Source organism: Apis cerana, linkage group LG12, assembly GCF_029169275.1.
Source record: "Apis cerana isolate GH-2021 linkage group LG12, AcerK_1.0, whole genome shotgun sequence".
Classification (NCBI taxonomy): domain Eukaryota; kingdom Metazoa; phylum Arthropoda; class Insecta; order Hymenoptera; family Apidae; genus Apis; species Apis cerana.
Window position 1 is genome coordinate 1,303,895 of NC_083863.1, and position 14,284 is coordinate 1,318,178.

Here is a 14,284-nt window from a genome sequence, read left to right on the forward strand (position 1 = left end):
TCCTCTTTTGTCTGCAAATTGGAAATCAAGATACATTATAATATCTATAAATGATACAATTTAGTAATTTCATAAAATAGAAAAATTATCTGATTTTATATAATTAAAAATTTTATCGTACAATTTAGGACAATGCTATTAAAAACGATGGGGTTAAATAAAAATGCCCAGAATGTAAATTTAAAAACAAAAATATTATTATACTTAATGGCTCTCTTGTTATGTCTGATAGTATACCGAATATTCGTTATACATTAATATGTATTCGCAATTTAATATCGTGTACCTAATCTTTTTGTAAATTATTGGGTAATTAATCAAATTGAAGTATGTATATAATATAATCAGTATGGAAGCAATAAACTATAATACTTCTTATATACTTTCTTAGTATAGATTGCGTGAATTCTTTAAGTGTGACACAATTGATAGAGAAAAAGAGAAAGAGAGAACAAATCTCTCTGAAATCATTTACCCTATATTTCGATATTTTTCATCGACATTTTGCCTCTTTTATCGATTCTTATTTTTCAACTGACTGTAAACTGACAGTTGTAAGATCTAAGTATTTATTCTGACGTATACAACAAGTAGAGATAGTTTATATATCTACAGTAACGAATTGATCGTATCCTATCGTTTAAATACAATATGAAACTTATTCGATGCAATCGTGTGAATTAATTCTATTCACTTGATGCATTGAATAATGATTGCGCGTAATACACTACTATTGTTTATTTCTCTTGAGTTCATTTTAGTGGGATTCCTCTAGCGCGATAAGTTCCACCGGAACTTCGTTATTTCCCGCGCTTTTTCGAATAAATCGACGCTCGACATTATAAACATTTGTTAAAAATACACACTTTGAATCCTTTGCACTCAATAGATAATCACTTGTACAGGAATTTAAAGATTTAGAGATAAACTTAATAGATATTATGATAAGTATATATTTTTTATTATTATTTAGGATTTTAGACAAGATAGAGCTATTTTTTCCCCCAAAATTGCAATTATTATCTTTGCAATTTTCAAAAATTTTAGATGATATCTATAATTCTCTGTATTCTAAAGTATTTGATAGATTATTGCATAAAAGTTGTATATTCACATATTAAAAAAACAAGTTTGAAGATTCAATGCTATATAAGGATATGTATAAAGTAAAATATAATTTTAATAAATTTATAATATATATAAATGTGATTTCGATGTATATAAAATTTTATAAAAAGTACATGTGCAATATTTGTATGTAAACTATCGATATTTTGATATTTATTGCTTATAGAATTGCAACATTTGTCCCATCTTTATAAAAAAACTTTATAAAACTTGTATTGAAATTTCAATGAAATGAAACGATATTTCATAACATAGACTTAAATTCTATATTAGTTTCAAAAACTTTCATTCTTGTAGCAAATATATATTTTGAGTGCAAAGGACTAAACTTTATTTTTAACATGCATCGTTTAAATTTCTTGTAAAAAAAATTAAAATAAATTTTCAAGCATGAATCGAATTTTTGCTTCTTGCGAAATTTTTTCTTCATTAGAATCGAGCATACGATTTATATATACAAATGATTTGAATGTCTTAGAACTTTTTCTTTTTAGTAGATTAACATCCACTAAATAAAACTTTTATTTGGTAAAAGACGAAATTGATTTAACTCTTGAACATCAAGATGAAAGTAAATGAAATGGATTCTAATAAACTATTTTTTATAATATGTTGAATACAATTAATTATAAATATATAAATATATTCTAATAATATTTAATGTATTAAATATTTATTTAGTTAAAATAAAAAATATATAATCTTATTAGACAAGAAAAATAATATTTTTCTCTTTAGAATTCTCTTTAGAAAATTTATAATAGAAAAAAAATATTTGAATTTATCAAAAATTTTATCAATAATGAAAAGCATAATGTAATAAATTTTTTTTTGATATTTCAAGAGTTAAAACAAATTTATTTAGTTCAAGCGATGAATAATGAAAAATACTAGAAACTATTCAAACACCTTATACAGGGTATATCATAGAAACTATTACAAGACAATTTCTTTCAAATCATTAAATGCAACAAAAAGAATGAAATAAATTACAAATGAAACATAAAATTATGTTTCAATTAAATATCAATTAAATTAAATAAAATCTATTTGAAAATATAAAAATTATACATTATTCTATTAACGTAAATTCCTCTTTGGTCTATAACAAGTATTAATAAATAATCTCAAATAACAATTAGGAATATTTTTTTCTTGTTATTTTTTATAGTTTTAAAAGAAAAAGCTTGTAATACATTTTATATACACCCTATATGCATATATCATGTACGGAGTACGTTTTGTTTTTACGATAAAAATGCATTGTAAAATACAAAAAAGAAATATATTGAAAACTCAATCTTAAGAATATACAGATATTCTATTAATTATAATAATATAATACTTTAATATATCTTTTAAACTTAATGGTATAATATACTCCGTACATATTTTTTAATAAATGGTGATGCACAATGTGATTTTTTTCAATTCTGTTTTTTCTTTTGTATTTAATCTCTTTTTGTATGTAATCTTGTGATAACGTATAATTTTTATTACTATTTTTTAAAAATAAATAATAATATATTTAATTAAAATATATCGAAAAAATAATTAGATAATAATGAAATTATGTATAACATTTACAAATAAATAATCTGTGCATCACATATTTTCTCTTTCATTCACTTTAATTATTTCATATGTATATATAAAGTATATTAATATTTTTATTTTCCGGGAGTAGGCGAGTTTGGATAAACCTTTTATATGAAATATGACTACGTCCATAGCGTTTGAATTTTAAGTGTATTTTCTATACGACAATATAATTACAACGTTTTGTCTTCATCTATAAGTTCTTTTATTATTTCTTTTTTTGTAGTTTTTTATTATTATTATCGTTGATTTTATGTTTTGCATTAACCGAGATTTATTTTTATAAATCATAATGAAGTTTTTACTTTGTACCGTTTAATTTGAGTTTTAAACAATCAGGAAAGAAAGAATTCATTCTACATCGATTAATTTTAGCAATTTATCAACGCTTGCAATTTAATTTTTTTTCTTCTTCTAATTTTTTTTTCCTACCAAAATTTATCATTCTGTTTAATTAATTATTTATTTATTCATAACATTAATCGATGTGTTTGTTATTACGCACATTAAAAAAGCTAGAATCGAATTCATTATGATTGCATAATTAGCTCTATCAATTTATTAGTTAATATTATTATTAAATTTAAAATTATTAATCGATCAATGTTATATTTTTCAACGTTATCATAGCACATTCAAAGCTTCGTTTAGTATAATAGTTATTTACACTATAGCCTTGAAAATTAGCATTATTCTCATAGGTTTAACAAAAATACACCTACTCTCGGTTGATAATTACAATAATTAATTCGAAACGATGATTTCAGATATTATGCGACTTTTTTTTATATCTCGTTTAATTGCCATGCTAGTTGCCTAGGTGATCGCGAAAAATGAGAATTCACTTGTTTCAATAACTTAAGCGTATCACGTTACCGCCATTTCCTTTTCAGATCGGAAAAATGTTCTTAGAAATGTTTGAGTCTTTCGAAGTGGCTTTTTATTGCAGTATAATATGTATATCATATATAAGATATCGCAAACAATTGCATAGTACTCTTATCGTAAGTCAATCTTTGCAAATCGTTAAGAGGAAGTTTAATGTATCCTTTCATCGAATATTCCTTTATCATTCTAATTTAAGTAGGTTTCTGATAAAATCTATAATGCAATGTTTCTCAACCTATAAATCATATTGTATTTTTAATAGACTGTTCAAATATGCATAATTTTATTTATTTATATAATATATAAATAGTAATTCGGAATTTAATAATTAAGGTTTTCAAAAAATTTAGAATAGAATTTTTATTGTTAATTTATTGTTTAATAAAGATTTAGCATTTTTATCATCTTTTTCTTATTAGTTCAGATAATGGAGATTAGATTAATAATAAGTAATAACTGTTTTTTTTATTTTCAATTTGGTATAATATTTAAAGATATTTGTATGTTTGAAGGTTTTAAATAAACATTATTTTTGCTAATTTAAAATATAATTCGGTGCTTTTATCATTTAGATCATTTACAATTCTAACTTATGTACGATTTATTAAAATATGAAAGAAAAAGTGTGTTTACTATAATTTGTTTCAATCCTTAGATACAAATAATTAAGTATTAAGCATTTTATAAAAAAAATAGTTAACAAACTTAAAAATTTATTTTTTGAATCAAGAAATTTAAGAAGATTACACATTTAACCTCACTTTATTTGACTTCCGTTCATATAATAGAATCTATGAGTTCTTGTTCGTATAAACGAGATTTCATTCTATATATTTTAAATTTGATTCACACAAACAAATAATATATGTGACTTACGTGACAAAAGATTGAGAAACACTATTATAACGCATTACTTCATCATTTATAAAAATTTACAGAATCAGATGTGATAAATCGTTCCGATATAATAATCACGCTATGACAGTTATATATTACGGTTATATATTATCGTATGAAAAGTCTTTTTCTTTAAAACACATTTTTTCAATCTGAAAAAGGTGTCGCTGTATGTGTGTGTCTCCGGATAAATGCGTCAATAGGATGGAGAAAAAAGAATCACTCTGATCGTTGTGTTACACACTGGACAAGTATACACACACATACACACCTCGTATCGATCGAGTAAGAACACATGGCAGAAGAGGAATAAATGCTTCTACTTCTTTACGCCATTCGCACTCATCGATTAAACGTGTGTTCCCTTGTGTATGGCACGTAAAAAAAACCTCTAAGTGATCGCTGGCACACGAAACGATCGTGACGGTCACAAATCGAGTAGCTCGAGATCTATGTATCGATAGATCGACGAATACGATGGAAAAGCGTGCGACGCTTTGAAAAATTGAATTCGAACGCTTGCTTCGTTTCTCGATATACATGTAACGTAACTATGCGCCGAATGTGTTGAAATCCATTACGGGATAAATATACGGGCCTTCGATTCGACGATCGGGGAAGGAAAAGAGATTACGGATGATTATAATCAGACGCAAATGACAAGGAAAACGGGTCTAGCGGTTGTGTTTTCGTAATCTAGCATTCCTGGTTCAGGTTCTCGTCCGACGTGGGCAGACCGTTCTTGCCGGCGGCGACCGTGCCAGGGGGCACAGGGCTCTGCGGGCACAACACACAGGATTAAGGTGGCCCCATTAACCTCTATTTGGAATCTCACTAGATCACTAGCTCATTCTTAATTCGGGTCATGTTAAACCTTTGAAGCATTTTATTTGAGTTCTATTTTTTGATATTTCTGGGAACGTAATATGCTTCGCTCCATGATGACTTGTCGTGGGTTATTTATGGATTCTGCGTATTGAAGTGGGTCAATATTGCATTAAGGGTGTCGAGTAATCGTTTTTCTGACCCAGTGTGTTTAAAGATGATTCGATTATTTTAAAGCGAGATGGATTGAAATTCAAATTCGAAACACTTTATGAAGTGTCGAGTATTTTTTTCTTTCTTTATTTTAATTAAGGAAATTTAAAAAGGAAATTAAGGAATATTTTAAGTAAGGAAATTTTTATGTAAAATATTCAAATAAAAATATGAATTTCAATTTCAACATCTTTTTGATATATAAAATAATAATGATATATATAATACTTCTGATATATTTTTATGATCTATATAATTACTGTTTTTTTCTTTTCTTTTTTTTTTCCAATAATAATTTTCCAATAATTTTTGTTTCTTAATAAGTACAATAATCATAAGTATTTGTCATCACGAAATCTTATTCTAATCTCTATTTTGATATTTGATATAATAATTAAGTCTAAACGTGTTAAATTTCGTAATATTTTCATAAAAAATTTTATTATGAAAATGAAATATAAAACATGATAAAAACAAATATTTTTGAATCTTTACAGATATTAATATATAATTTGAAAAGATAAAATGTTTAAAAAATTCTTAAGAGGTTTGGAAAATACTATCTGGATTAAGAAAAATAATAATCAATCATTAAATTGAAAATTTTTTGCAAATACATATTTTTATAAAAATTGACATTAAAATAGAATATGATATTATTAGTAAATTTTTAAAAGTTTTGCAAATAAATTTTATAATTGCATGCAAGCTGATTATTAATTTATTTGATGAAAAAATTATAAAAGATTTAATTTTTAAATTTAAATAATTAAAAAGAGGTGTTCTAATAAAAGCTATGTGATAAGTTGACTAATTAACTATATTTTTAATAACAGATCTATTTATATTTCTTTAATGATATATTTACTAAATTTTTATTTTTATTTTCTTTCAAACAAAATAAATTTAAAATTGACATAATTTTACATTTAAATATATACAAATAAATAAAACAATGCTCTTACTTTTGAATTATTCTTTACTCGTTCCCTTAAACAATATTGATAACATAAAATATGTACTTCTTATAAAAAGAAGTAAAAGTAGTATAAAACCAATCAAAAATATGCTTCAAAGGATCAAGTAACCATTATAATTATTTACTCTAATTTTTATATATTAAAAATTTTTGATTATCCATATCTTATTATTATAAAAAATAATTTTCTTTTAAAAGATAATTTTACTAATCTAAAAACAATTTTTGTTAGAATTGATTTTTATCTTTAATTTAAATTAGATATAAAAGAAGATAATGAGAAAACATATTTCACATTATTGTATTACGAAATCATTTTACAAAACAAAAATATATAAAAATAATTAAAATTTAATCATTCACCGTTATAAAAAAATTGAAATTTGAAGCAAAGGCTAGAATACTATTTCAGTAATAATTCTTTGTCATAAAGTGTTATCATAAAATTATAAAAGTTGAATAAAAAAATTGCAAAGAAGCATGCGACGCGTGTTGTCAAGCCTTTTTCTCGTGATAAATAGTGCAAACAAATGTGATACGTCGAAGAATCTCGAGAAAGAAAAATTCGAAATTCCGAAATAAATATTATAAAGTCGAGACAATTTTTCAAAAAGTTAATCGAATCTTTTTGACAACATTAATTATTTTGATAAAAAATTATAATTATTGTATTTTATTTAAAATATATGAATAACAACTAAATATTTGTGCGATTCTCGAGATTTAAAAAAAATTGAAACGTACCTGTGATCCACTGCCACAAAGGCTTTCAGGATTGGTACCAGTTTGTCGAAGGTATTCTTTATCGTTGAAGATTTTCTTATCGCCACCTCCTGGCTTATGTTTCACGTTGTCTAAGGAGCCAACTTTACTCTCAGCTTTGATGTCAATTTTTTGTGTCTGAATCTGAAAAAACATTGGAACATTTGTTATTATTTTATTTTTGCTATGAGAAATCATGAATATATGATTAGGTGATGATAATAATTTGTCGATAAGCTGTGATTAGTTAAATGCACGTATAAGATTGATATTTGTAGGAATATTATTTTTTTTAAAATTGTGGAGATATTAATATAATGGAGAGAATTTATTTCACACACTGAAATATTTATTTTTAGAAAATTTATAAATTAAAATGTTATTTTTTTTTTAATTTGTAAAAATATTCATATTATATAAATATTAATTTCTAAAAAATTTAGATTAAAAAACAAATATTGATTTTTTTAAAAATTTATATGGATATTTTATCCATAGATAAGAATTTAGATTCAAATTTCAAAATTTTTCGCAACGTGCTTTCTAAACTATTTGATTTGACTTTTGCAACGAACATTTATACTAATCTTAAAACATGCAAAAACATGCTTTAATCTCTCTTCAAACTGAATTTACTTACTGCTAAAAAAAGAATACGTTTAATAGGGTGGAATGAAAAAACAAATAATGCATGATTATTTTTTGATAAGAAAAAACTTGTCTCTATTTTTCTTTAATGATGATAAAAGATAATTTTTATAAAATTAATTTTTGAGATCATATAAGGAATTCCAAATTTTAATTTTTAGTTTTCTTTTAAATATATTTTTTGATTTTATTATTTTTATTGTTATTATAATACATTGATTATAATATTTTTCCTTTGATCTTAAATTGTAAATTTATTTATTATTTTAAAATGAATATGTAATGTGATGTTTCTAATATAAATGAGAAAATTGAGAATACTTGTAAAATGATAACTTTATTTAATTTATTCCAAATCTAATTCGAATTTCTACATTCAAAATTATTTTTATGTAATAAAAAACATTTATTGAAAAAAACAGAAATTGAGTTATTGTAAATTATTATAATAAATATATAAAAGTATTTTCATGATTTTTCAAATTCAAATTTTAATATCAAAACATTTACTATACAAATTTTTATTCTAAAAATCATTAAAAGCAAAAAAAAAAATTTTGTCTTTAAATTTCGTTCCACCCTAACGTTCAAGTATGGCAAACTTGCTTTATATTTTCAGTAATACGTAAAAGCGACAAATATTAGATAATCAGAAATGAACACGACGTTATTTGTTTAAAATCGATTGATTACTCCCTTTATAATTTTCCAGATTGGGTAGGTTTCACTTTAATGTCGATGCAATGTGTCGATGGCTAATTAAATGAAAATAGGATAATGACAACTAACATGTGATGTGGTGAAATTATTAGAGATATACTCACGTCGTTGTTCGTATCCTGAGGCGTCTTAGGTGGTGTTGCCGATGACTGAATACCAACAAACAATAATGACTTGTTAATAATGATGGGTGAAAATACATGCGACAACGAAGGGCAATCGTATGCTTAGAGACGGAGGGTAGTGTATTTTTTTTGCTGGTCAACGAATTCAAAAGATCCACATTTATAAGAGATATTTTATTATTATATTCAAGATTTCTTAGCATCAAGATAAACGAATCAATGAGATTTGATAATAATTATTTTAAATAAACTAATTAATCAATATAATTTTTATTTCATAATTTATCTTTCTATTGTAGAATTTTTTTTTTTGAAGAAATTTAATTTTTTTTCAATAGTAATGATATTGTTTGATAAAAATTATATAAGTAAATATAATTCTATGGATAAAATCAATTTTGTAATTCTTTAGTAAAGTTTCTTTAAAAAAAATTAAATTTTCTTTCGATAATAATTTTTATTTATGCTAAATTTTCTTTTGAGAAACTTTTTTTCAACTTTTTGAAATTCTTTATTATAAACTCTTGAAAATTATAATATTATTAAATCAAATTCTGTGATAATTTTTATAGTAAAGTTTTTTTTTTTTGAGATAAATTTTTGTTTAATGAGACTTTTTCTTTCTGCAACTAATTTTTAATATTTGATTAGTACTCTTATAATTTATATATATATATATATATGTATATAATTCTTTTTTCTTGATACCAGAATTTTTGTTCTTTTTGCAAATTCTGAAAACGCTAATTTTTAAAATAAATAATAAAATTAAATAATAAAATAACTTAAATAGAAATCTACATTATCATTCTACATGCAACGATTCAATAAAAATAGAAATAAATAATTTTTCATTTGGTTGAACTGTTATCCTCCTAGCATATACGAAATAAGCGCTATGTTACTAATTTTATTACAAATAGATAAAAATGTTGGAATGGAAAGCAAGCATTTAATTAGAAAAATGATTCATTACTACAATAATGACAAACACTACAAACGGATAACGTCAAGCGACAATATAATGATAAAAATATGAACCATATGATGATAATGGTTCGAAAATTTGATAAAGCACATTTAAATTTATTAATACATTCGTTTTCATTGTAGCTTTTGTTAATGTTTAATTATGATAAGATGAAAAAAAAATATAAACACATGATTAAAACAATTATTTTCTTCAACGAATTTATGAAAATTAATTAGTAAAAATTATTAATTATTATGTAATATTATTATCTAATATGAAGGATACTTATGATATTTATATTATGAAAGAGATTATTTTTAATTGTAATCAAATTTTTAATTTTGAGTTTTCTTATTTGTTCAAGTAATATTAGAATTATAATATGAATCTAAATATGTGTATTATACATTGTATATTATACACAAAAATTAAGGTATTGTTATGAAAATAATTGAATCATGTACTTATGTTTCTATCTGAATAAAAACTAATATTAATAATTCTGTGAAAAATACATAGACATTTTTTTTAATGGCAAAAACAAAAAATTTAAAATTTTATCAATTTGATTTGATTTAATTGGTTCTATTATCTTGAATTTTTCTATTATTTTGAAAAAAAGATATTTTAAGTGCTCTAAATTTATATTTTCAAATTTATATTTTTCAAAAATATATAATGACTAGAAATAAATACGTAGAATAATTTAGAATAAGATAATTTTCATTATTATAAATAAAATAAATAGCTAATATGATAAAAAAATATTAATTATTTTTCAAACGCAGATGAAAAGATTTACTGAATTTTTCTATAATACTTCTAAAGTATTCGGCATTCCCAATTAAAAAAGTATATTTCTTATCTCTATTATAAAGACATAATTCTTACTTTAATGCTACCACCGCCAGGAATGTGTTTGGCATTTTCCTTCGAGCCTACTTTCGGTTTTGCTTTATCCTTGAAATCGAGTTTCACTGTTTCTATTTTTTTGTCTCCACCACCAGGTTTGTACGTTGCATTTTCCAATGATCCGACTTTTGGTTTTGCATTCCATTGAAGCTTAATTTGGGCGATCTGTAAGTAATTTTCAAAAGATAATTTTCATACAATATTATTTATTTATTAAATTATTGTATTCGAATCAATTAAAATCTTTATTTTAAGAATTATAAATTTAATTAAATTTAAGAAAAGTAAAGCATTTATTATTCATTAAATATATTGTATTGTAAAATCTTATTTAATAAAAAATTCAATTATGTTACATATATTACATTTAATATTTAATAATAGTTAATAATAATTAGTATTTAGTTTGATGATTTTTTCAAATATTGACAATATTGTTCCAATTTTTTAATGCATCATTAAAAAAAATTAATCAGAGGAATTTGAATATTAAGTTAATTTTAAAAAATTCATTTTTATAAAAAAAAAGAATATTTTGATTTAAGTAATTTTAAATGCTTAATTTAATCATCGAATATTCATATTTCTCTCCTAGAATATTCAAGTATAAGATTAAAAATTTATTTAAAAATAGATTTAACATAACCTAAATCAAACTTAATATAACTTAATATAACTTTGAACATTAAATTTGAACATTTTGAACATTAAATGAATTGAAAAAAATTTTCATATTTTTATTTATTTCTATAAAATTAATAAAAAAATTTTTCGAGATTTCTTCATTGAAATGTCATGTTAATGATGAAGTTTTTAAAAAATCTGTTTAATTATTAAAATATCTTTCGTTATTTTTAATCATCTAATATTTTTCTGAATTTTGATATAATAAATCAATTATGATATTTTATTAAATATTAAAGAAGTAAAGAAATTAATTTTTATTGCTTGCATTAAAAAAAATGTTTTAAAAAAAAAGATATGTAGAAGTTAATAAACGAATTAAAAAGATTAAAAAAATTAACCTTTTTATCGCCACCACTGGGTGTATATTTCTCATTTTTCGCGGCGATTTTCGGTTGCGCTTTACTGAAGTCGAGCTTTCTGTTCTCTATTTTCACTTTTCCACCACCTGGTTTGTAACTTGCGTTTTCCAACGAGCCGATTTTCGATCGTACTGTTTTCAGATTTGGAGAAGGCGCCGATCCCACTTGAATTTTGTTCATAGGCAGTTCTGTATAAAAATTAAAAAAAAATAATGACTGCAACAAGTTAATAAATGTGACAATTAAAAGTAATGGATAGATAATGGATAATGCATTAAATATTTTTTGAATGATAGACAGAGGATATCACAGAAACAATAATTTGTTATAGAGATAACTATTTTGATTTAAATTTAAATTTATCTGTTTTGAATATTCTTGGATATATATAATATATATAATAAAAAAAGTAAATAATATTTATGTAGAAAAATATATAATTATATATAATTTACATAATTCTATAAATATTTATTTTTACTTTAAAATATTTAAACATATTTATGATAGTTTCTGTACTTTGTTAAAATATTAAACTAATAATAAATTTGATATTTTAAATATGTATATAATTAATATAATTAATATAATGTAATGTAAAATATATAATATAAAAATATATCATTTTTGAAATAGTAATAACAAAATTTGTTTAAATAACTATTTAAATAGTTGTAATTAATTATTATTAATTACTATTAATTGGAAATGTAAACATTTATAAATAAAACATTATTTGTTATTATACTTTTCCACTTACCTGATATTTGAATAAGAATTGCATAAATAAGTGTCATTTAAATGCTAATGAAATGAAATTTATAACTGAAACAAAATTTGTTTTTTTAAATCAAAAATTAATATACATTTTTACAGAGAGAATTTACAGAATAAAAATTACAAATTTTGTATTTAAAAATATTTAAAAAAATTTTATTTTTGAATTCAATATTTCTAAATGAAAGCCAGAAAATCAATGTGAAATTTTGAAATATGAAAATTTTTTGAATAATATTAAGTACGTATATAATTTAAATTTCTAAAAATTCTTATTATGAAAAATAATAACATATTAAAGACATATTAAGTAAAGACAAAATAATAACATAGAATATATTATTTGCAATTTAAATTTAATAAATTTTGCAAATTTGAATTTCATCTTCTCTAACATTTTTTATCACATGAAAGAAATTCAGTACTATGACTAAATTACATATAATACGTTTAACAAATTTTTACAAATTTTTTAGTTTATTTAGAATTTTAAAAAAATGTGAAAATTCGAGAAAAATCAATTTTCTATTATTTTTATATTTTTATAAATATTACAACTTATATGATCATCAACTTCATATTCTCTCAGATTTTCCAAAAATTCTTTCAAACATAAAGAGATTAAATTCCACGTGCAAAATCTAAAATAAAAATATATTTAATACAAAGCTAATCACACGAAATAAAAAATTTGAAAAAAAATTCCAAAGAAAGTTTCGATTTTACTTACTTTTCTTCTCCAAAGCAGTTGTCGACGAAGGAGTATCTGGAGTTCTTGGCAACGATTTGACGGACTTACTTGGCGATTTTACAGGTGATCCAGCTGTCGATCTTTTATCGGCTTCCTTCGTCTTAGAGGGTGACTTTTTCGTCGGTGAATCCCCAACTCCATTTGTCGTTGGTTCCTGTGAAAATGATTGAAAATTATCTTACAAAATTAACTATTTTATTGTTTTTTTAAGATATACGTTAAAAGCATATAAAAATAAAAAATATTTACCGCATTGGATTGAACCGATTCGTTTGTTACACTGCCGTTTTCTACTTCTGCAAAAACAGAAACGGAAATGACATAATTCTTTTGTTGCATTAAAACAATGCATCGATATAATGCGACATGTATAATGCATATGTGAAGCAAAATCTCAGTAAAATGTTTAAAAAATTTTTGTACGAAAAAGTCAAGTTTTAACTTCAGTTTTCGATTTTTTAAATTTATTTTCTCGTAATGTTACTATATTTTTCTAATTTTTATTCTCTCTTGAAATCTATCCAACACGTTTGCACCTAGTAACAAATTTAAAGATTCTAATGTTTTTGTAATAATGGATACAATTTTTGTAATATTAATTTTTTTAATAGAGAAAGAAAAGAATTCGTAGTAATATAGTTTAAAAAATGTTTAATACAGATTTAAAAATGATATATTTTAATAATTATACATTCAATAAGTAGTGAATTTAATCTTTTCTATTTTTTGATGATACAATTGATCCAGTTTAATCATTTAATATATTATGATTTTTTGCATTTTTCAAGCATATTTATTAAAATTTTTAACGTTCAATATGCATGTGTTTCATAAAATATTTTTTAAAATATAAATTTATATAAAAATCAATTTAAAATTGAATTTTATCTGTATGAACTTGTGAAATTGTCAAAAGTAATGAAGAACATCGAATATCTTTTTTTAATGATTAAGAACATATCAATTTTTTTCATATATTTTCAGTCTATGCAAAGCTTTTTACAAAAAGAATTATTTTCCATCGAGATATATTACGTATAA

General features: G+C 22.6%; 1 protein-coding gene across 11 annotated transcripts in view; it reads right to left on the minus strand.

Moving 5' to 3' along the window:
- Positions 1 to 14,284, minus strand: part of LOC108003690 (microtubule-associated protein tau) — a 69,013-nt gene that overhangs the window by 3,057 nt on the left and 51,672 nt on the right. For 3 of the 11 annotated variants that reach the window (XM_062083230.1, XM_062083233.1, XM_062083229.1), the window contains 6 exons: positions 13,493 to 13,539; positions 13,223 to 13,397; positions 11,695 to 11,903; positions 10,649 to 10,834; positions 8,764 to 8,808; positions 7,274 to 7,435 (listed from right to left, as the gene is read on the minus strand). In XM_062083230.1, the coding sequence (XP_061939214.1) occupies positions 7,274 to 7,435; positions 8,764 to 8,808; positions 10,649 to 10,834; positions 11,695 to 11,903; positions 13,223 to 13,397; positions 13,493 to 13,539 (824 nt within the window). Of the gene's footprint in view, positions 1 to 175; positions 5,290 to 7,273; positions 7,436 to 8,763; positions 8,809 to 10,648; positions 10,835 to 11,694; positions 11,904 to 13,222; positions 13,398 to 13,492; positions 13,540 to 14,284 lie in introns of those variants that run through there. The other 8 variants (XM_062083236.1, XM_062083235.1, XM_062083232.1 and 5 more) reach the window with 6 other exon arrangements.